The sequence below is a fragment of the Brachyistius frenatus genome, unplaced genomic scaffold, assembly GCF_029030835.1.
Source record: "Brachyistius frenatus isolate BFR_SWC_R1_liver_20210118 unplaced genomic scaffold, ASM2903083v1 Contig_39, whole genome shotgun sequence".
NCBI lineage: Eukaryota > Metazoa > Chordata > Actinopteri > Embiotocidae > Brachyistius > Brachyistius frenatus.
Window position 1 is genome coordinate 187,189 of NW_027210638.1, and position 24,139 is coordinate 211,327.

The following is a 24,139-nucleotide window of genomic DNA, read 5'->3' on the forward strand; positions in this document are numbered from 1 at the left end:
CAGTTTGGCTTCTCACAGCATGAAAAGCACAGGTGTAATTGATAACATTAAAGATAATTAAATCCCCTTTAGGTAAGCTACTTTAACGATCCTTATATTGTAAAGTCTTGCTTACTGTAATGGCTTACTGAAAACTTAATGCAACCGAGTCATCGTTAGTATAATTTGCCTCACCTCTGCTTTCCCGAAGACAAGTCAAAATGTCTGCAGTAGAAAGGGTTAACGTCAAGATGTCCTCTACAATGCGAATATTCTGACACGCCATGGAAAGAACACCACAGGTGTAACTAATCACATTAATGACGGTTCTTCCATTTAAGCGGCATCCCAATCAGCCAGCATGTAAAATACCAGGGTCTAAGAAATGAAACTCCTAAATGCAGCAGCCGACACTGTGGCCTGAGGTATAGGCCGTCTATGGTATAGAGTAGACAATAATATGCTTTCTCTGATCTTGTCAGACGCTTTAGTGCTTCTGCCTGCAACGACCTTCACTGGGAGGGATCTTGCTGACCTCGCTTGTCTTTTTGCAAGCCAATAGTCAGTAGCTCACAGTGAGTCACTTATAACCCTGATGCGACAAAAAAATAAAGATGCAGTGCCAAGCTGCAGGTGCTGTTAACGGGAACAGATCCAAGGCGCCTGTCAAGGTGATGTCCGAATCGGCAGACATTTTGACCTTTTAAAAGTGAATGGTATTGCTAAAATTACCAATGGCTCCTTTCCAGTCAAGTGTAATTCAGCTGCCATTAATTTTCTGTCCCGTTTCATTTCAAGGATTTAGTCGTAATTAGGAAGTAGTCATTCATACTTGAAGGCCCATTTTACAGCTGTACTTTCCTACAATGATTATTTAGTCATTAAAAACCTGAAAGTTCACATTGTGAGCGTTGACATATTTGGACAAACATTTGATCCTCTTTGAAACCGAGCCCACACATAAAGGTGGTTTACATAAACAAAACACAAGGTAAATTAGCTTTTTCAATCATTTATTGTAAAAAATATATATATATATATATATATATATATATATAAATAGATATACTATTCCTCCATGGAAAAAGTAAGCACAAGGTTAGTATCGAAGAAATTCCTTCTGCAATACTAGCATTAACGGCCAACAGTTTTTAGACATTGGCAAGCTAAGATTTTTGACCACTCTTCAATGTAAAACCCCCTCAGTTGCAAAATGTTCAGAGTTGGTTTTTTTTGCATGTACTGCCCATTTCAAATCTGTGCTTTTTTTTCTCCAAGTCTTCTTTTTTTTTTTTTTTTGCTATTCCTTGATGGATTTGCTGGTGTACTAATGCTCATTGTCCTGTTGTATCACCCACCTCCGGTTCACCTTCACCTTTCGAACAGATGGACTCACATTATCTTCAAGCGCTTTTTGATACGATGCAGGATTCGTAGTTGAATCAATGACTGCAAGCTGCCCAGTTACTGAGGCAGGGAAGCACCAGTTCATAACGTATCCATCACCGTTCTTCACAATTGGTTTGAGGTTTTTCTCCTTAAAAACCGTCTTTGAACCGTGCCAAATAGGTCTACTGTTACTGTGGCCAAATAACTGTCTTTGATTTGTCTGTCCAGAGCACACAACTCAAAAAGGCCTGCTCTTTGCCATATGTTCATTGGCAAACTGTTTTGCGCCAATGTTATTTTTGGACCGTAAAGAGTTTTTCTTGTCACATTTCCACGAAGGTTAAAGAGATACCTGCAGAACCTTTCATGAAGTTTTCGTGAACAGTGTGCTTCTTGGCAGAATTTGCTTCCTACGGCTCACGCTTTGAATTTCATGGATTTGAAGGTGTGATAAATGTAGGCCTGTACTTATTTTTTTTTTCCCATATGACTGATCTGTTATTTTATTTATTTAAATGATGAAAATGATTAAGGAGTGTCAATGTTATATATCGTTTGTTTGACAGTATAATCTTTATTAGTTTTCGAAAGAAAAATCAAATGTTTGCTTTTCCAAATATGTCCAAAAAAAAAAAGAAAAGAAAGAAACTTTAAATGGATTTGAAGTGTAAGGTAATATCCCAGTATCACCTGCGTGTCTCATGTTTATCCAACAGAGGGCGCAACATATCTTATTTCAAGCAACTGTGGACAAGTTAAAGGTTGAGAACTAGTTAGGTGGTGTCAAATACCCCCCCCCCCCCAAAAAAAAAAAAACATGAATGTGCCAAAGCTTTATTAAGCAAATGTTACAATAGACTAGCTGTTAGTTAACTGTTACTCAGCGGTAACTCATCGCGTCATTTGGATAGATGTCTCCAATCAACTTGCAAAACCGTAGCTTTAAAACACCCATACAAAATATGGAGGAAGAAGCAGTAACTCCCTTACTTGTTTTATTTTTTAATTTTTAAGTATGATACACGTTAGACATGAAAACCTACCGCCTTTTAGCCCAGTTCCTGCACATCAAAAAAAACAACAACAACAACAAAAAAAACCGTTCAAACTCGTAGAGACGCTCCTCCCGTCCGCTGCTCGCGCGCGTGCGTCGTACTGTCACCAGCGCGGCCAGAAACAGCTGCAGACAGCTCGCTCTCGCGCGCTCTCTCTCTCGCGCTCGCAGCATGTGGAACTGGACTTCGGGGTGAGTCCGTCCGACCTGCATCGATTTCAGCGACGCCAGTCGACAGCCGGGAGGACAAGCCCTTTTTTTTTTTTTTTTTTTTTTTCATCGTAGCGGACGGCGTTTTGTGTGACAGCTTTACCAGCTTTTGACAGCGTGGGAGAGAATGAGAATAGTGGATTTCGTTTCTACTTGGAGGTTCAGCGCAGCAGAAGAGAAGTCGCTCGAAAAGGTAAAAGCGGTGAGCGACGACGGTTTGCTGCTCAACGTTAGCGTCCCCGCCGCATTGTTCACTCGTCCGCGTCTTTGTAGTGATTAGCGCTGGAAGCGCGATGTGCTCGGCCGTACAAAATATTTGCCTCTTTATCTAGCGGTCCTTTTGCGTTTTTGTTGTTGTTGTTGTTGTTTTTTACAACGTCCCTAATCCACTACAAACCATTAAAGAACTCAATTCCCACTAATTGCAACGACTACACGCACGTGCACGGTCGTGGGAAACGTTTGTGCTCATATTTGCACGCTTTTTAATTTTTTTAAATTTTTTAAATTTATTTTAGGAACAGACACTGTTTACTGTAAGAGCAGATTAGTGTAACAAACCCTCTCTGCGGTGAGGACAGTGAATGAGCAACTTCTCCTGGGGAATTTCTGACTTTGCATCACTCTTCACGGGCTTTCCAGCACTTAAAGGACGGCGAGAAGTGTGTTTATGACGGGAAAACGACCCTCCGGTTATCCACAATAACAAACAAGTATCTGTTTACTTGCTGTGCGACGACGTGCCCGCATGAACCTCAATTCAGGACAGCCTGAAGTTACGCGTTTTGTCGATGTGTCCGTGTAGTATGTATTAACTATAGTTGTGATCAAAAACGACTGCCCTCGGATTGATTTCCAAAAGGAGACATATTGTCACTTATTATACGGAGTTATATCGAGTATTATACTCTCCACGGCCCACCACACAAGACTCTCCAGCAGCCAGAAGTAGGCCAGTGAACTGGTCTGTGTGTCATGTCATGCCATGCGTGGTCCCTTCTGGAAGGTTAACTGGGAGTGGGGGAGGTTACAGACAGTCTGAGTGAAAGACCTCCAGCAGGATCTTGCTTCCCATTAGATGTCTGGTTGTCTTTGCGTTGCTGTCACGTTTCGCCTTCAATGTGTTTTGTTGTCAATATAATGTGGCAGATCTGAATGGTGCACTATTAGTCTGCCATTTCCCCACATTTTACATGTGCACTGCTGGTATTTGGTGTTCACAATTGTAAAGGCTGTGGAAGGTGGAAGTAGACATGGTGTGTTGTGCCTTTGTGTACATGCGTGTGCAGTTGAAGTTGTGGATGTACAGGGTTGAATAATTTACTGTCCAGTCACCAGACCGCCTTCTTATTTTTTTTCTTTACAACAATGAGAACAAAGAGTTCCTTTTTCCTCAGTAGTAAATGGACACGGTTGCAAGCCCAATAGCATAACAACATTTAGAGTTTGTATTTTTATTGTTTCTGACAGAACTGCAAGGACTAGTTAATTAATTAATTAGTTGATCAGTTTAAAAAAAATAATTGCCAACTATTTTGATAATGGATGAATAACTTTGAGCACTCTTGATGTAGTTCTGCGTGATGAGTACAGTGTGAGGAGCCCACCTATACCTTATAATTTCTGACTCATTATTTGTGGCCCACTGCCTTGCTATTATTGTTGTCAACTGGTTTGATTTCTGTTTAACCTAGGAAACTTTTCAAAGGTTAAAAGATTGATGAGCAATCACGTCCCAATGAGTCAACCTCCCACTGGACCCATACAAATCATTAAACCTTCTGCAGTGCCTATTTACAACTAGGGTATGACATTTGAAAAAAATATAGCCAGATATACTTGTGTCCCCTCTTGTATACTTATTGAATCAGTATAGTCATGATTACATTCTTCTTAATCCATATTTTCTTCACTACCAAATCCATTTTAAGCCTGAACTTTTTCAACTTTGACTTTAAGAAATGGTTGTGAAGATGCCTTTGCTCATGAGCAATGATCTAATTGCGCTCTTTGATATCAGCAGGATGTCAGCCACGTGTGAGGCAAAGCATGTGAGCCCCCGTTTTGTTTTTGTGCCTGTGAATGTGTCTCAGTCAGCAGCATTTTACTTTTCTTTTAGAACTCTGAGTGGATGATTGTCTTTAATTTTTCTGTTGTTAATCCCCACTGGATAGCTTCGCAACAGTATTTCAATATTTATTTATTTATTTATTTAACCCAACTGAGAAAAGTTAGTAGTTAGTCGGATAGAAATTAACGCAAAATCTTAGTCATACTCCGAGAGCATATTTAATGTTAATTTATGTTTCTCTTATAACGCTTCAATCAGCAGCATTCATTGTATTCTGTTGTCATAATATTATTTAAGCAGAGAGCCAACAGTAGCCTTTTTGTCTGCCTGAATGGCGGCTTTATGATGGACGTCAAAGGCCCCCAAACGTACCAGTATCACAAAATGCACCAAATAGTGAAGCCTTGCCCCGACCATTAAAAGGACAGAAAGGCTTTTGCCCTGCTGTGTGACTCATGAAATGTCTCTTCAGAGTTTCAGTGTTGTCTTTTCAGATCTCTTTTGAAATAGTGTCCATATCCCTGCTTATGTTGTTGTTGACCAGATCCTGAAGCTTAATATGTCACCACACATTGGGAGGTGGGCAGGAGAACACCCTGGACAAGTCATAAGTTTACAGGACTACAGTAGAGACAGACATTGTCCCACTCATACCAATGTTTTGTGTTTCACAATTGTTTGCTTCAACTCAACAGTTGTAGTCCATTCATATTACTTGATTTGAAATGTCCATTTGCATGTACTCTGAAGAACTGTTAGATGTTGAAACACTGATTTGATGCACTGATAACATGGTGTAACTGATCGTACCATAGGCGTGTCTTCTCTTGTTTTTGTTTTTTTCTTTACCTTTGAGTTGTGAGCTGAAATCGTATGACTGGCCAGTGAGTAGGCTCAGCCTGCCTGACCTGAGTCACTTTTAAGCTTGCTATTTTGAGTTTCCCATTCACCAAACCTGCATGTGTGAAACCTTTGCAGCTCATTGGAGAACATGCAAACTCTGCGCACAAACCCAAAGCTATCCAGTGGACTACAGCCTATCTAGTGGCTGTCATGATTAGTTGTCATCCAAATAATTGAGATGAATGATTTAATTGTCTTTTTCTGTTCATTTTATGCCACTATTATAGTATAAGTCCAATCATAGTTTGATAATAACTTATGAGGAAGAAGAGGCATTTATTTGCATTGAACATGAAAAAGTGGAAATTTCTGTTTGCCCTTTAGTTTTGTAAACAATAATTGCACAGGGCATGTATGACATTAATAACAATTTAAATATACGAAGCCGATTACTGAAATATAAAAAGTGAATTGATGACAATGGCAGGTACAGCCAATCAAAACAATATAGTATGGTGGCACTATAATATTCACACTGCAATTTTAAAACATAATATTAATTGAATTAATATTGCAGTTATGATGGCCTTGTGGGTAGAAGCCTTGGTTTTCATTTGACCTAGCAATTCTTAAGTACAAAAGATAACGTTTTAGCTATCACATTACTGAAAAAGTCAAAATCCCACAATGTATTAGTGTTTTCTCATAGCATGTTACAGTATTATATGAAATTATTAAGCAGTTCTAGTGGTATGTGTTTGATATGTTGCAGAAGTAGTTCCCCCACCCCCCTCATTTTAGCTCTTTAGAATTCCCAGTGTTAAAATTATGATCACTTAGTCAATCAAAAGAAAATTAATTGACATAATTTTGATTCGGGTTTGGATTATTGGTGGGACAAAACGCATACATTAAAAACGTCATTATTTTTACCACTTTGACACCTGCTTTTCTTTTTTTTTTTTTTACATTTCATCAGCTTAACGATGACGACATCATTAAGCTTTAATTGATTTTAATAAAATGGCAGGTCAGTTGACAGTGAAAATAACCATTTACTTGCCACCGAGTGTGACTCAGAGTTCCCCATCATGTCAGTTTATCACGTTCATGAACCTTTGCCAGAAACCTATGTGACATTTGACTGAGCTAGTTTGTCTATACATTTCCTGAATCTATTTCCCACAGTCTATCATTAGGGAAATTGAGGTCACTACTGTTGAGACTGTATTTTGATACTCAGGCTGAAAACTGCTTCTGAGCTGAGGACATGAGTGATGTCTCCATGGGATAGTAGCCAAATAGTTTTTTTTTTTTTTTTTGCCATTTGTCTAAAGGCTAAATTTGGCTATCTTGGAATTTCCCCTCGATGATTGTCTCGCGTTTGAGTCTTCTTTTTTTTTTTAGATGCCACATTAAATTAGTTTTTGCTCCAAATACTTAACTTCTTTCTGCTGTTGGACCGTGGTGACGTTCCAGTTTCCTCTCTAGTGAAAGGCTGCTCCCTTTCCATGTACCATAATCCTCTGTTTCTGTCCTTGTAAACATAATTTGAACAGGAAAACTATGACAGCCAAATCACCAGTGGAGCGTGCATCAGTGAATCTGGCACCATTACTGTTTCGTTTTTTTTGCTTTGAGACCAGCTGACTTTGGTCTTGGTTGGGCCCTCCTCATTGGGTGAAAGCTTCTCTGTGTGCTCACTTGCTTAAATTATTTAATGTGTTTGGCTTTGTAAAAATCAGTACTGTGCCGTGGTGAGTGGATTGTAGTGGTATATACAAGAAGTGGAAGCTGTGTCAGATCTTATGTTGTGAGCTAACCGATGACCTGATCACGTTGTTTTCGGTGCAGTGGAAGAGGATTGTTACGCAGAAAATGCTAGACAGATATTTTTGTAAATGGTTAGGTACAAAATGAAACTTAATAATAGCATGACAGTCAGCATGATGTTGCAACTTCCCTAAACACTGCGTGTTTCCCTTGTGCTTTTCTGAACTCCGTAATATTAATTGTTCAAATTCATATGTAAACATGAGTTTACAATTTTTTCGAATGTAATAACCGTAGTAATTTAAACTCTGAATGAGAGCTTTCCTGTGGCTTCACCGGTTGTGTTGTGACTGCATCCTTGCCAGGAAGACGGTCCGTTTCTGAGAATGTGGCTTTCTCAGCAGCATCGTGTGGTTTTGTGTTTATGAATACTGTTCCCTTGACATTCCTGTCCTCCTCATACCACCCCCCCGAAAAGTGCTGCCACTGGGAAACGAGGCCTCTCAGACAGGCCTGCTACTCCAGCATCCAAAACTTTGTGCGGTCATTGTTATAATTAGACACCATCTCCCCTCTCCCAGGCAGCAGCAATGTCTAGAGACCGTTCTGAGAGTGGGTCAGATGCAGGGTGAGGTGAGCCCTCTTTTCTCAGACTCCCATCTCATTTCCTTTGTCAAGTCTGATAAAAGGTTATGTAGTTTGGGATGAAGAGTGTTGTTGTTTTTGAATCTGTGTGTTTGGCTTTGGAAAAAAGATGGGGAGGAGGGACAGTGGTGATGCAGAGTGGAGCAGGACAGAAAGACCCTTTGGGGACAACAAGCTATTCTGAGCCTTCTGCTTTTCCCCTGTTCTTGTTCTGTGGATGGTTTGGCCCCAAGTCACACAGTCTTGTGTCACTGCTATTTTCTGTGCATAAATTCAACAGCCAAAGAAAATAAGGGAGATAGAGTGAAAAGAGGCTCAGACAGCAAGAAAGGCAGCGATTCTCTTGTTGAGACTGGCCGGCCATCAAGGCTTACTAGCGGTACGATGGTCGCTCATTGGCCTAAGGTGGATATGTCCTCTCCCAAAGTTTACTTTGATTTCCTAGTTTACATGGTCTCGGTGGTCGTTTCAGCTTAGTCAAGAGGAGATCAAGTTAGCACACTGTTTGCCTCGCTTTGCTGGGAATCAGTAGCCACAGTCGTCCTGAGAAGGAACCGCCGGGGTGAGGGCAAACAATTGTCCATTGTCCATTCACCGTCACACCTGCACAAAATGTTTGGTAGCATGGGGCTTCAACATTTGCATCCTTATTATGTCTGAAGGGTCCAGATGGTATTGAAGCATATGGGCTTTATTTACATAATCAAATCATCAATGTGTATGTAATTATGGGTCATTAAGTATAGCATGTTTTGAAGATGGCAAACAAGATATGATTAAGTAGTACAATGTATTTATTTTTTTTATTTTTTTTATAAAATGAACTAATACTGAATCACTCCCTTACTTATACCATAACCTTGAGTATACATTTAGAAAATTTTAGCAGCATTTCAGTATCTCTGAAGTTTCATCTAGACTCCATAAAGCTGTTGAACATCTTGTACCAGTCTGCTTCGGTTCCCTGTGGGGGGATTGCTGGTCTCTGAAGCCCTCCCTTTTAATTACATCCTTTTTTCAAACTGACAACTATTGAGAGGAAATGAATTTAAGATCTTTTCAGAAGAACTTGATTCTAATCTGTGTCAGGATTATGTGAACCTGAAACAGCTAGTATACCGTACCCCTGCTGAAAATAGAAACAAACCAAACAAAAAAAACCACTTCCTTGTGATCCTCATCACTCTCTTTCTGTTTTTTTTTTTTTTGTGGACATTTTATTTTCTTCTTCTTCTTTTAGACACATGCACGCTTACATGCACACACTGTGTGTCTGACACCCATTACAGAACTGGAGCTCTGAAGCCATCTGGGACTTCAGGCTTCTTGATGTGGAAATCGAAGCCATGTGGTCGCTTGTTAGCCTCTCTTTTCTGGACTGGAATGATATGCTTGTTCTCCACAAGCACCATGAACCTACAGAATTAAACAAATTTAATGACAGGGATAATCATATACACTGTAGTATAGCACATTCTTTGAACTGATTTAACATAAATTGTTCTCGTAATGACTGTAGTAATTACTGCAACAATGACTATGGTCAACAAATGTATAAAATCACAGTTGCAATTTTTTTCGGTGCGGCGATATGTGAAGACGATCTGTGCAACTGCAAATAGAAACGGTGATGTCATGGGATTTAGGGATACTTGAGACGCGTCGGAGCACAACTTAGTCACACAAATGAAAAGCATGCAGTGAGGGTATTTTGTAAGAAGCCCTTTGATGTAGCCTTTGGAGTCGTTTCTTTAATATTAGACATCTCTGATGTTTTATATGTTTTTTAGAACGTTAAAATGTTTAGTTTAGCATCATCAAAAAAAAATCGGTTTAACAATCTTTGGAAATTGGCGCAAAATATTGTCTACCCCAAATGCGAAGCAATATCAGCCTGTGCAGGACAGATGTTGGGTTACGGTCCACAGAGTACAGATGATAGGAGAGGCGGGGTATGGGCCGTGCTCTGCGAGGTTAAGCAGGTTAAATGAGTCCTTGGCATGAGCTTGTCTGATGTCAGACTCGGATCCTTCGGCTGACCATGCAGGATGGTGACTAATCATCCGCCGGTAAAAAGAACTAAACATCTGGCATATTCTGCTTTGTCAGGCCATCAGGAATTTGGGGTTTGCGCTTTGATTGCCTGCCACATCGGAGATGTCCAATACAAAAATGTGATCAGATATCAGTAATAAATCCACCCCTCAGGATTCAGTGCAACATTTGTACAATGTTTGTAACACACTTTATAGATGAAACAGAATTGCGTCTCCACTTCAGCGACTTCGGCTCCGCTTCCTTCTAACCCTCTGCTTGTAAACGTTCCACACCCAGAGGTAATTTCACTTGAAGATTTCAAGTCAAGATGTCAGCCTACTTATACACTCATACAGTAGTATACACGCATCGCTCTGTATCTAACCAAACAACAGAACTCCAGAGTTCCCAGGCTCCCACAGTTGGTTGACTATTGCCAGCCTCCTTCTAATCCCGGGCTTTCATTCTTATTTTGCTCTTGTATAATCCTCTCCTTTAAATCGGATGCCACTCAGATTAAGATGGATTATAAAGCAAAAGAGAGATGATTATGGATCAAGGAAAAAAATAAAAAAAAATAGATGTAAAAAAGAAAGGAAAAAAACTTATGGCTTAACTGTCAAGAGTTGATCTTTTTGCAGTCAAGCATTGTATTCTATTCGCCTTTGCGTGATTAGAGAAAATGTATTTCCTCTGTGGACTGATAAAGCTTTTTTTTATTTTTTTAATATTTGTTTTGTTTTTTGGCACTGTCAGTTGACTAGGCTCTGAAATGGAAATAAATGGCCTTTTGGGTGCCAGCGCACAGACCATCTTAACCTTATTTCCTGGAAGTCTCTTTAACAGCATTACTTGTCCAAATGATTTTGCTTCATGAAAGTGTAATTATGTATTTATTTATGCGTCTCAGATAGTGTGGGTCATTTCCTGGCTGAATATTGCACCAAGATGCAGTACATTTAAAGGTAGGACATTTTGGTGATGAATCTGTAAAGGAAGTTTTGACTCAACCGTGTAATTAGTGTGATTCAGAATGCCATGCGAGCTGTTTGCGGTTACAATTGTGCACTGAGAGCTTATATACCCAAGCTAGATTTAGAGCTCTGTCATAACAGGAAATGATGTCACCTAAGCACCGGGCGCAAAGTCTTCTATCCTGTCAGCAACCAGGTTTTCAAAATCTGGCAAGACAGGGAAGTGTTCTTTCACTGCGCATTCAGCGTCTTTAACCAGCTGAAATTCTGGCCCACCGTGTGGTCCATCTAATCTTTCCCCCCTTTTTGTTTTTCTTAAAAGCGGTAAATAATTTAAACCTAAATAAAACATTTTTTTTTTGTTCCTCATACCTCGGTGCCTACCAAGTCTACACTCCCCCAGGTGTGATATTTGCGTGAGCTCTCTGCCACTCAGTGAACCTTTCAGCTGCTTACTAACTTTTTCCTTCTCGCTTCGATCTGTTAACAAGCCACCTATCTCCTTGACCACTTGAGAAGAACTGCTCAAGTCTTTGAAACCAGCCTGAATGCTCTGTTGAGGACAGCCTCAGCCTGTTTTCTGCTGGTGTTTTGCTTATGAGTCACGAGCAGAACGCCAGTAGTATTAATGTGACTTGACCACCCTATGATTTACCCGCGTCTTTCTTGCTGACTACAAATGCCAAGTCTGGATAATTTTAGGCCTTTTTTTTTTTTTTTTTTCTCCATTGGTTGGAGGAAGACCCACTTTGTTGTCACACTGTTTCTGCCATTCTCGTCAAACCTGTTGTTGAAGGAGTGGCAGTTACTGGTTTCCTTTTCTCCCTGACCTCAACACAATAGTATTAGCCGTTTGGAGACTAAACGCAGGAAGTAAGTATCTGCAGACCTTTTCTACTAATTCACCTTGTACATAGTGATTTTAAAAACGGTTCACAATCTGCAAGGAGCAGCTTGAGTGAAAAACACGTGAATGAGTGAAGTTAGTCACGTTTTCAGTCATTTGTGGTCAGGTCCTGACTCGGCAAGATGATTGGAATAGGAAATAAAAATTGTAGTTATTTAATTTTATTAACAAGTAGCATAAACAAAGGCCTAATAAACAAACAAAGGCCCAATGTTTGGTTTTTACTTGGTTTGCATTTGCTAACCAACATGTTTGTAGGGTGATGGTTTGTGCAAACTGTGATATGGGAACATTTTACGTTTTTATTAATATACAGTATTTGTCAATAATCCGCTTTTTGGGAGGCGGTTTTCCCTGTTCATGTGCTAGGTGCAAGATTAGAGCCGGGTTAATAGCACCGCTTCGTGGACTGCTTACTGAACTGTTAAGAAAACTACACTGACGCCTTGAAAAGCCCTGAAACAGCCTGACCTGAGCAAGTCGAGAAAAGGGAAATTTCAAAAAGGAAAACCGAGTGTATTTACTCTCTGGTCTGGTTTCACTGATCACCTGTTAAGACAAGAGACTCAGCTGTTTGTTTTAAAAGCTGCAGTTAACATTTGTCAAAGATTAGGTCTGATTGTAGGCGCGGGGGGGGGGGGGGATGGGGATTAACAATGTGTACTACTAATTATATTTCAGACAAGTATATCAACAGCGCTGGATACTGCTGGGAGATTTATGCGTGTCCTTAATGCGTGTAAACACACACAGACACAAACATGGACACCCAGAAACAAATGACATCGTTCCGTTTGAAACCCTCCTAACTTATCTCTTGTGTGTCCCGTGTTTCAGCATCAACGTGTAGATTGTGTTGGGGAAATCGCTTTAAAAGAAATGTCTCCCGGTCAGCGCAAAGCACCGAGGCTCTGAGGGGAAAAGTTAAAGGGTTTTCGTGTGAAGCGGCAGGCGCTCCTCACACCTGTCGCTGTAGGCATGCCGGACATTCACGCTGCCTAAATCCTCAGCTGGCTACACATGTTGTTCAAGCAACAGCAAAAGTGTTTCTCAGTGCGCTGTCATTTGTTGCAGTGGGCTCACTTGTCGATGGTACAAGCCGGTTCCTGAAGTAAATCGTCCTGTTTTTCTCAGTGTCACAGTTTATAATGAACTTTATTTAAAATGCTGTGGCACGCTTTAGAGTTCTTTAGATATCTGTTGAAACATGCTGAAATAACCTCTTATTCTTTCCTTGTCTGTGCAAAACGTAATTTGAATTTCCTGAACTTCAACTTCTGTCCCATGATAGAATTTAAGGTTGCAGCATAACAAAGGTCTAGTTGTCTAACTTGTTGCTTAAAATAAACACCAAACAGTAGCAGATGTTTCTTAACCCAGATTCTTCGTTCCACGGTGCCTGCTCGGCATAGCTCCCATAGTCTTCATATCCAAACACCGCTCTGAAATGCTGATCCGGCAAAATGGGCAGCGCGGCTGTTCTCTGCTGAAAGACCATTCAGACGTGACGACTGCAAAACAGCCGAGCCATGCTGCCAGAACACATCAGGCCGGGGAGAGAAAGAGGGTCAGACCGGAGTCAGGTCCGGGTTACACAGTTAGAGAAGGGGGGGTGGCTCCAGGACCATTGGAGAATTCTGGTTTCACTTGGTACCCTGGCCTTTCTTGTCCTCTCTTGCTCAGGTCATTCGGTCACTTCCTTGCCTCTAAGTAATGTGAGTTTGTGTATGCAGAATCTAAAATAACAGCACACTGTTGTAATCTGATGCGTAATGCTCCATGACTGTCAATCCTTTTCACACTTCAGATGGTGACCCGCTGTGCAATTGGCCCTCAAATACCCAAGTACTTTGTGATCAATGTGTAAATCGGCCTGGAGACACACAAGAGGATTATTGGGCTGTTTTACACAGTATGTGTGCATCCCAAAGTGAAGTTGGTTTTCACAGGGGACGAAAAGCTTTCTTGGAAGCATTTCACAGCACAGATTATTTGGTATTGTGAGAGGTTTAGCAGTTCAGCCTAAACTGTTCTGATCCACTTGCAGTCTGACCCGAGCTGCCCCTGTCAAACAAATTAATTGGATTAACAACACAACATTTTGGCAAATTTGAAAGTGGAATGGACTGTCTGGAAAAGGGCAAAGCAACCAGTGACGGTCACATGTTATCTGCCATAAATCACCAGAACAAAATATTTTGTGTTTTCTGTTGTTGATTGTTAACCAAGTGACACAATGCCAGCATCCCTTTAAAGGAGTCCCTGATAATACTTATGATACACTCTCGAATCCTGTGACATGTTCAGATATCCGCTAACTATCCTTTCATACTGAGAATCTGTGAACTTCAGCTTGTCTATTGGCACCAAATGTTTTGCACAGCTGAAGTTCTGGGTATTGTAGCAGGAAGCAGCCAATGTCCATGTGGTTTGTGTTCATGCACCGGCTTCTTATAGTTTCTGGTATACGGTGTTTATTTTAAAACAACTAAATATAATGCAGATCACACACTTGTACGTAATCCTTGCTTTGACTGGTGATGTGTCCAATTTATGCAAATCCTGACCATTATTGATGGCATTTTATCTGCTTCTTTCTAGATTTTGACATGAAGAAGGATATAGACACATTGATAGCAGAGGAACGGGCTGAAATCATCTCTAAATATGACAAGGTAAGTGTGTGTACAGGATATCATCATCTTACAGCGAGGATGACGGCCTCCCTGCAAGCCCCATTTTAAGTCTGTGTAGCTTATAAATTGAATACATGCTTCATTTGGAGGAAACTACACAGAAACTGCACAGATGACTGTCAGTGACATGCCAAGCAAAAAAGAAGTGGGAGAGCATCACCAGGGAAGATCCAAAGCATCTTCTGATGTCTGTGTCCAAGACTTCTGGCAATCATTGATGGCAAAAAGATTTTTCACAAAATATGAATTATTTGGAGTAGCTTTCCAATTACTTAAACTTTAGGCACTGTGTCTTATGAGGACTACATCTCCCACACACTTCCTTTTATTTTGACGCAAACCCTCCAAATAAAGCCTGGGACTTTCCTTTCATTTAATTTTAAACTGAATGTTCTGAAGTTCGGATCTTTAAGAACAAAACTAACCAAATACTTACGATCTGGACCGCATGTGGCTGTTTCAGGGCAGGCAGGAGGGTGTCAACATCGACCCATGGGAAGATGCTGACTACAGCATCTATAAAGTCACCGACCGCTTCGGCTTCCTGCAGTAAGTCAATTTAAAACCCTGACTGCTTTCTTTGGTCGTGTCTGTTTGTTCCCTAATTGCTCTCTTTCTGTCTCTCATATTTCTCACATTATGATAATGTCTTGCATACTTGTTAGATTATCCTCTTCATGTTTGTATCTCTAATATACGTTGTGTATTTATGCATTTCTCTTCCAGTGAGGAAGCGCTGCCAACACCAAGTGCCCTTGAAGAGAAGGTATGGACTTTGTTGCTGTAAAGCGAGTTCAGTTTTTTATTTTTATGCCCTTTCACATATTCCCTCTTCCCATTCCCTCTTCCCAGCAAAAGCACCAGGAGATAGAGCGAGTGGAGAAATGGCTGAAGATGGTGAAGAAATGGGACAAGTACAAGAACAGTGAAAAGGTCCATAGCGGCACCCTTCAAGCGCCAGACACCAACATACTGTCTCAATTTAGCCCTCGCTTCCCTTGTTATCTACTCAGTAATGTGTCGTATTATTTCCATTTTGGTTCACAATCTTTTTTCCATTCCACTTCTAAGCACAACTCGTTCCTTTGCCTCTCCCCTCTCTCTGGTCTAGACGGTTAAAGCAAGTACATAGGTGTATGTGAGGAGTGCTTGTCATTCAAGAGAGTTAACAAGGAAGGCGACACCCCTTAAAGCAGCATTTATATGTGACCCCTCTGCCTGTGTCCTGTGATTGCTGTGGTGAACTCTGTCTTTTTATGTTTAGAGAGTCCCTCTGTTCATATGTGTCTTGTCACGTGTGTTTCAGTTGGTGAAGCGTGTGTATAAAGGTATTCCTCTCCAGCTGAGAGGCCAGGCTTGGGCCTTGCTTTTGGACATAGAGAAAATGAAAGGCGATAATGAAGGAAAATATGAGGTATGAATCCCATAAATGTGGATGCTGTGACAGTTTTAATTCTTGCCTAGTTGCCTAGTTTTAAAACATAATTGGCATTTTTCTGTTCTCCAGAAAATGAAGCAGCAGGCTCGTATCTTCTCCACCGAGATCAAGCAGATAGACTTGGATGTGAACAGAACCTTCAGGAACCACATCATGTTCATGGACCGCTTTGGAGTCAAGTGAGGTTTTTTTTTGCTTCACTCAGAAGAAAGCTGTGTGGAGCAGTTTGTATTTCAGCTCATCTACAAGAAATACTGATGCAGCATGATGATTTCTTCAGTTCCTCTTTTAAATGACGGTTACATTCGAAACCTTGACTAAATTGTACCTATCCGAAGCATTTATCTAAGTAAACGCACTGCGGATGTTCCTGTGGATCATTTAAATACTCCACGACCCGAAGCAGGTCAAATAAGTGACACAGTTTAGTTGGTTTTCATAACCTCTTTCTTTTTAAAAGCGGCGTCTCCACCGTTACTGTTTTCGTTTGCTTTGTCACCTCCCATGTTCAGGTTAGCCCTCACTGAGGCTTCTGCAGGGTGTGACCTCTGGGCTAAACCTTAAAGCAGCAGCCCCACACACACACACTCACACAAAACTGAAGCGGTGGTTTCCTCCGCTGCCTTTTATTAGCCTTCCTGTCAGTGCACAGAGCCCCACAGGAAATGGCATGCATACAGAAATGTGCACCGACATCAAGTGTACACGTACAGAATAACACAGTAGAATGCTAATAAATTTAGAACAACATTTAAATACCTAAAGAAAACTTCCAAAAGACAAACTAACAACTACATTGTATTTCCTTGGGACAGTTGTGAAACAGTTGGCGTGTCTCTTGAGTGTGTAACGGGGTGCTCCCCTCTTGCTCTTTGTAACGTACTTCCCCTTCAATTCAAAGCCACGGTGTCCAAACAGACCAAAACACCGCTCCATCCTGCTTGGCTGTTCACTCTTTCCCTGCGAGTCAACAGCTGTCTCTCTCTCTCTCTCTCACACACACACACACACACACACACACACACACACACACACACACACACACACACACACACACACACACACACACAGCACACACAGGCAGCACACACACACACAGGCAGCACACACAACTCCTTTCCTGTTTCTGTCACTGCCTATAAGACATGTATTTACTATAGAGGCCTGGATGGGAGACATCCTCTCTACATCTACATTATATTTATTAATGCCCCCACTCCACTCACATATACATTCACGCACAGACAATGGCTGCCTCGCGTCACAGAATCTGGATGGAAGCCGCATGCTTTGGAAGAATATTATGAGATGAAAATCTCTGGGATTTTTTTTTGATATTCTTGTACATCTGCTCACGTACGTAAAATCCTACGAAACAAAAGATTCACTTTATATGTCACACTGCTGATCACTAAAGGCAGAAATCCATAAAAACAAAATGTGGTTTTGTTTAAAAATTACATTCTCGAGTGTCACCAGGGCACTAATAGATCCCAGAAGCCCTTCCACACATTCACATCATTAAATCAAGCAATCGGCCATGCTGGATAGCTGAGGAACAGGTTCACCGGGTAGAGGGAGAGACTCTCCACACAACACACGGAATTATAAAAAGTTTGTCGGCCTCCCCGGAAATACTCGCAGCCGTTTTCAGTCCAGCTGTGCCGATTTAATTCAAGGATGAGGCGGTTGAGCGTTCATTACTCGCGGGGCCTTGGGGAATTTTCATTCAATTAATTCCACTAAACTCTGACATACTGTTTGATTGTTGTTAAGGAATCACATCCTGGTTTTAACTGCTGGTTTCTCTGTTCCCTCTGCAGGCAGCAGGCACTGTTTCATGTGTTAGCAGCTTACTCGGTCTACAACACGGTAAGTGTGTGAAAGTGCGTGTGTGTGTGCACACGTAAGACTGTGTTACATAATACAGGGGAGTCCTTTTGTGTTACACAAAAAGCAGCACGTGTGGCGCAACAAGTCCATCGAGTGTGTTCACTTTTCATAAAGCAAAGAACAGCCCAAGCACTCTAGACCCATCGTCTATTCACATTCTCGTTAATAGCCTTGTGTGTGACCTTTTATTTATGAGTGCAGCTCTGTAACACAGTCTAACAGTCAGACCACCGGTGAAAACCCACATCCATGCAGTTGTTAGACTAAGTTCCTCTTTTTTCTACGGCCCATGCTTCAAATGGCGAGAACGAATGTTGAAGCTGAAACAAAATTGATTAATCATTTAAATCATTCAAGCAAAACAAATCTGCCATTTTTTTCTTTTTTAACCAAGACAAACTTTCAGAAAATTGACAAAACATTTTATCCATCTGAAGTACACATTTTTGGTGACCATTTTATTTTGTATTTGTCATCTTAAGTGTTTGTTTTACATTCATGCATTTGAGTTGTAGTCGTGGATACTGGGGGCAGCCATGAATGTAATTGCTTGCATCGACTTGAAAGTCCCAATGAGTTTTCTTTAGAGTTTCTCTGTGAATTTAAATCCTGCTTTTACAACTGAGCAGGAATTATTTGTTTCAATCATAACATTGACAAATCCACACTAAATGCGTGTGAACATGTATTTGTTTCGTAAGATCTATATTTATCTGTATATTTTAATACCTGTCCAAACACAGCCTGCTGCCAGCTGGAAAAGCTAGAAATATTCCCACCAAAAGAGGTTCTTTTGGACAGTACTTCACGCCACACACAAACACAGCCAATGTCTGTTTTTCTGATCGGGTTCTGCACTCAATTCCTGTGCGGTGGAGGTGTTTGAGCTGGAGGAAATGGGAATGTGCCTTTTCCTTTTTCCTTTTCCTCTCTTCTCACACACTGCTCATGAGAAACTGGGTCAGTGGGAGAGCCAAGAGAGAAAGAGCAAGGGAGCGATTGGGGGGGGGGGGTTTGTTTGTCCTTTTAGGCTATGTGATGGTAGAGAAGAATGTGGAGAATGTGTAGTTTAAACTCACCGTAACCCTATTTGTATTTCCTTGAAAGGATACTTCGGAGTCTCCACTTCTAGCCGCACAATAAATCTGCCTTAATATGGACAAATACCAAGTATGCGTCTGTGTATACGTATCTGTGCCGGCCAAGGGGTACTTCAGTGTAAATCACTGAATCATTGCTGAGTCAAGTTGACGGTAATTCGAGGCAAAGGCTTGACATTACTGTCAATGTTTGTTCGGCTACCGTAAATATTTGAAAAACCTTTTGGTTCTGGTGTTTATAATACCAGAGCTGCATCTCCTCCTGTGCAGTACAACCACACTCTTCCACCGTCTGCCTTCAGACTACATCAGACATTCAGGCAGTCTCCTCCCCTCATCTCTTGCCCTCTGTGTGTGTGTGTGTGTGTGTGTGTGCGCGCGCTCTATTAAATTATGAATAGTTCCCTTAATTTGCTCCTTCGGTTTAACTGAAGCTTGTTTCTTCCCCTGTGTTCCCCCCAGGAGGTCAGCTACTGCCAGGGCATGAGTCAGATCGCCGCCATCTTGCTCATGTACCTGAATGAGGAAGATGCCTTCTGGGCTCTATCCCAGCTCCTCACCAACAGCAAGCATTCCATGCACGGTGAGACAGAGGAAGAAATGTAGACAGACCGCAAGAAGCAGGCCTGATTATTGTCTAGGTCATAACTGTTCTTACTGAAAAGGATACCAAAAAAAATAAATAAATTAAAAAAAAAAAAAATATATATATATATATATATATATATGGCCTTAAGTGACTTTATCACTTCTTTCATGAAGGGACATGATCTTTCATTTGCAATTTCTAAGCCTCTGCCATCACCACACACCATTTATGGTCTGCTGAGTTATTCTTTTCTCTCCACCAGGGTTCTTCATCCCGGGATTTCCCAAGCTGCACCGCTTCCAGGCCCACCATGAGCTGATCCTCTCCAAAATGCTGCCTAAGCTAAAGAAGCACCTGGTGAGTCACAGCACTTCTGTATGACTGATGCTTTCCGTCCATGCAAGAGACACCTGAGCTGCTTGATCGCTCAGGAGGTCACGGACTGTGCTTGATTTAATCCGGCCATTTCTCATGATTTGATTAATTTGTGTTGCACGAGACCACATGTTAAGGATGTTACTGCTGCTCCCGAGAGCCCAGCGTATTTGGAAAGTGAGATTTAATAAGTGAGAACAAATGATGAGGAGCAACTTCCCATAGAGACGGTTTCTGATGAATTCCTGCCCCACAGGACAAGGAGCAGATGACAACCGGGATTTACACCACCAAATGGTTTCTCCAGTGCTTCATTGACAGAGTGAGTATTTGGATTTCCTCGGCTTTTCAAACATAGATGTTCCCGCTCCAGATGTTCCCTGTTTTGAACGGAGTCCCGTTAATCCGTACCTGGCCGTGCAGCACTCATTTTACATCTGGGTTGCTTTTATACATTTTTTTTTTTTTTTTTTGATCAGACTCACTGTCTTCTTCTGCGTCCTCCTTAACAGACTCCTTTCACCCTCACCCTGCGTTTATGGGACATCTACGTGTTGGAAGGGGAGAAGGTGCTCACTGCTATGGCTTATACAACCTTCAAGTTGCACAAAAGTGAGTATGAAGCCGATCACGCTATTTTGCCGTGCCGTGCAGGATGAGACAAACCAGGTTTATGCCCAGATACAACCGTGTCTGCTGTTGCTATACCAGTGAGTGCTACTGTGGGGATTACATTGCACGCTTCCTCTCGGTTGGCTGCCTCCTAACTGGATGGCTTACATAACACGAGTGGCCGGTTGCTGTGGAGAAGAATCAAAAGCCGACTTTTTATTGGATGCATACTTAAACATCGTCTCAGCATATTGGTTGATTTTTTTTTTTTTTTTTAAACAATCTTTACTTGGTGTCTCAAAGTAAGACTTGTGTAAAATCACTCCCTTTAACAATATAATATCTGTTCAGAGTTCACCGTATCACAGAGAATACCCGGTATTTATTTATCCTCGGGTTAACTCGCCTCTCTTTGTGTTTATTCAGAGCGCCTGCAGAAGCTTCAGTTAGAGGACCTGAGGGAGTTTCTTCAGGAGCAGCTGGCGGATTCTTTCTTCCTGCCTGATGATGTGGTGGTTGAACAGTTACAGGTTGCGATGTCGGATCTGCGCAGTAAAAAGCTGGACCAACCTCCTCCAGGTACAACTATGTTCTTTTACTTATTTATTTTCTATTATGTTATATTTTCACAATATCAAGCTTCATTCACCTCTTTGTCCGATACATTTTAAAGTATGGTTTTTTTTGTTTTTTGTTTTTCCCTTCCCATTTTCCATTTCCTTTTTTAGCCAAGTCAGAGGAGCTGCCAAAGATGCCTCTGGGTCAAGAGAGACCCGTCCTCCTTCTGCCGTTGAAGCCAGATTCTCATCTGGAGGTCAAAATACAACTGCAACCTCACAGCCAGCCCGATGCAGGGAGCCAGCAAACAGATGGCATCACCCCACATCAGGCCCCTTCTCCTGCAGAACCCCAGGACTCAAGGAGCCTCTCCAGGGCAAACACACCTAGTTTGCTTTCACCAGACCCAGTTGTGGTCCACACAGAAGGAACACCTTCTCCGAGGCCTTGTAGGGCACCTCCGATGCCTCCAAAAGCAAACAAATCCTGTGCAGAAGTAGGGTTGGTCAGAGATGAGAAAGAGTCTCTACCTGAAGTCAGCCAAGATGTGAGGATACAGGAAAACCAGCCCAGAAAACCAGAGATCCACGAAGAGCCTATGGATTGGCCTCCACCCTATGAGGCCCCTGATTTTGATACTGTAACCATGCAGACTGAGGATGAAATCATGAACCTCCCAGATCTACCACCGCCACCTTTGTTTTACCCTGAGCAGAGTGACCAAAGGCCTCTGGACGGTGATTCATCCCGCCCGGGGGCTGGACCTGGACCACAGACCCACCACCGCCGCTCTCCTTCCCCTCGTTCAGCCTCGCCGCTCGCCACTCAAACAAAGCTATCTCCAAAACGTTGCCCAAAACCGCCCCCGCCTGTCGACCTCACACAGACGAAACCTCCTCCCTCAAAACCCTCCCCTCACCGTGCCTTCACAGGATCCACCTCGTCCCCCTCCTCTCCCAGACTCCCTCCACCGAAGCCGACCAAGTTCCCGGTCTCTCTTTACGTCCCGGCGTCCGCGGGAGACAGACGGCCTTCCAACACCTCCCAGTACGACAACCTTTCTGAGGCCGACGAAGACGATCGCTACCTGGAGAGGCTGCTGGCCTCCACTCCCGAGGAAGGTCCCGGCATGCACAGCAACCCACCAAATACCACTGACAGAGACTATGACCCTACTCTCTACCCTCTGCCTCCACCTCCGGTCTTCATCCCTCCTTCCCCGTCCCCTGTTCCTCCATCCCGATGCGCTCTCCCCAGTCTGCCCAAGGAGCCAGACTACGAGGGAGAGAACAGCTGGGTGGAGGATTCCGTCGTTCCCCCTCCTCCGGCTAATTTTGCCGACAGACTCGCTCCCTTCCAGTATACCGCTGCCAGCTGTTCAGACTCACACAGAGCCATGTCGCCCGGCTACTCTAAGCCTTTCTCCAGGGGCCCCAGAGATCACTCTGCCTTCCCGGCGCCACTGTTGTACACCGGGTCTCCCCCGGGTCACTCCAGGTCCCCGGGACAGTCACCGGTCGGGGTGCCCTCGGTTCGATCCAGCCCCGACTTTTGCAGGATGCCTCCCGGTGGACAGCAGCTCCCCAAATCGGTGACCTTTTAAAGGGTCAATTCAAGTCCAACCGATTCTGCCGACGTGACATTGATTCCCTGTCAGAGCTTGATTCATTTTCAAAGCCAGTCGGGGGTGAAAGGCCAGTAGTTTGTCAAAGGTGTGTGTGTGTGTGTGTGTGTGTGTGTGTAAGGAGTTCGTCCGTTCATGCGTACAGATTTCTGTGACTCTCGCACCTTCTCTGTGAGGGCAGCAGCGTCAAACCTGTGTTTTAAAACCGCCGTCTGTGTTCCTGTCGGCTGCACAAACGGCGAGCGCTTTTAGCGTCCCCGCTCTTGTCGGTACACAAAACCACATTCGATTTCAATCCGACGTAAAAAAAAAAAAAAATAACGAGACGCATTCAAACCAAAAAAACAAAACAAAACAAGGAGACCTCACATCACCAATCCTTCATCTTCATTTTATTCCAACAAAGTGTCTTAAGCTCATCACGGCGCACCGAGGGTAGCGACTCTTAACACGAGGGCTTCCCGAAGCTGCCAGGTCAGATCACCGTACAGCCGCCGCCTACACGTTCATACTGAATCTTACGTCAACTGTGAGCGGGCTCGCACGTCTTTAACAGTATGTCAGACCGTAATGAGAGACTGTTACTATTACTTCGTTTCTTAACGGCACCTTTAGGTTCATACTCGACAACATAGGACCACTAAACCGGGTCGCACAAACGCAGTGCGGATGCAAACTTTTTAAAAGAATCGGTGGAAGTTGAAAGCAGCAGCAACAGCGAAGAATGGTGCAATATGTGTATATACTGAGGCGAGTTTCTTTAACCTGAAGCCTGGTCAGGTCAGCTGTTCACCAGGCAGGTAGCTGTGGGTAGTCTGCGGGTATTTTGCTGCTTTTTGTTTTGAATTTATTATATTAGGACGCTGTCTTTTTCAAAGGAATATTTTTGTGTCCTACCTTTTTTGTCTAATACTTGATTTCGCAGCACTAATGTACTGTGTATATGTACATGCATGTATCAAGGTGATGAGGTCGAAATGTAATACTAAAATGAGGATTTAATGGAAACATATTATGGCACAGACTTGCTCAGACTGTTTTATTGTAGGAATCCAACGGCACGGGCTGGTTTTAATGAGAGTAGCTCCATCTAGTGGTCAGACGGGTTACAGCTTGACGGTTGTTGGGAGTTGAGCTCCGAATGGAGCACACACCCGGGGACAAGATGCTTATGTAGTAACTATTTCTGCCCACAGATATGATGTATAAGGCCTGTTGATGAATGTGCACATAATACAGCAAAGCTAAGCGTAGAATAGAAGGACGAATCCCATATTTCATTAAGACTGTTACAAACCAAGAGAGAAACACACCACTTCATTCACATCTTTCAGAGCCATTGCAGAGACCTCGCCGTCAGTTTTAATTTAAT

The 24,139-nt window shown here is 42.4% G+C and overlaps 1 protein-coding gene across 1 annotated transcript; it reads left to right on the forward strand.

Moving 5' to 3' along the window:
- Positions 1-2,563: 2,563 nt before the first annotated feature.
- On the forward strand, positions 2,564-23,139 carry LOC138622805 (USP6 N-terminal-like protein). The gene is made up of 14 exons (XM_069701859.1): positions 2,564-2,825; positions 14,484-14,557; positions 15,042-15,127; positions 15,305-15,344; positions 15,431-15,511; positions 15,885-15,992; positions 16,086-16,195; positions 17,840-17,888; positions 19,472-19,592; positions 19,861-19,955; positions 20,230-20,295; positions 20,486-20,585; positions 21,012-21,164; positions 21,314-23,139. Exons 2-14 carry the CDS (start codon positions 14,492-14,494, stop codon positions 22,744-22,746), a joined length of 2,508 nt encoding a protein of 835 aa, XP_069557960.1. The 5' UTR covers positions 2,564-2,825; positions 14,484-14,491; the 3' UTR covers positions 22,747-23,139.
- Positions 23,140-24,139: the final 1,000 nt, after the last annotated feature.

Bases quoted from the DNA above. Each gene is read 5' to 3' on its own strand.
- LOC138622805 (XM_069701859.1), top strand. From the start codon at position 14,492: ATGAAGAAGGATATAGACACATTGATAGCAGAGGAACGGGCTGAAATC. The intron at 17,889-19,471 runs GTAAGTGTGTGA...TGTTCCCCCCAG, and splicing joins CTTACTCGGTCTACAACACG to GAGGTCAGCTACTGCCAGGG. The intron at 20,586-21,011 runs GTGAGTATGAAG...GTGTTTATTCAG, and splicing joins AACCTTCAAGTTGCACAAAA to AGCGCCTGCAGAAGCTTCAG.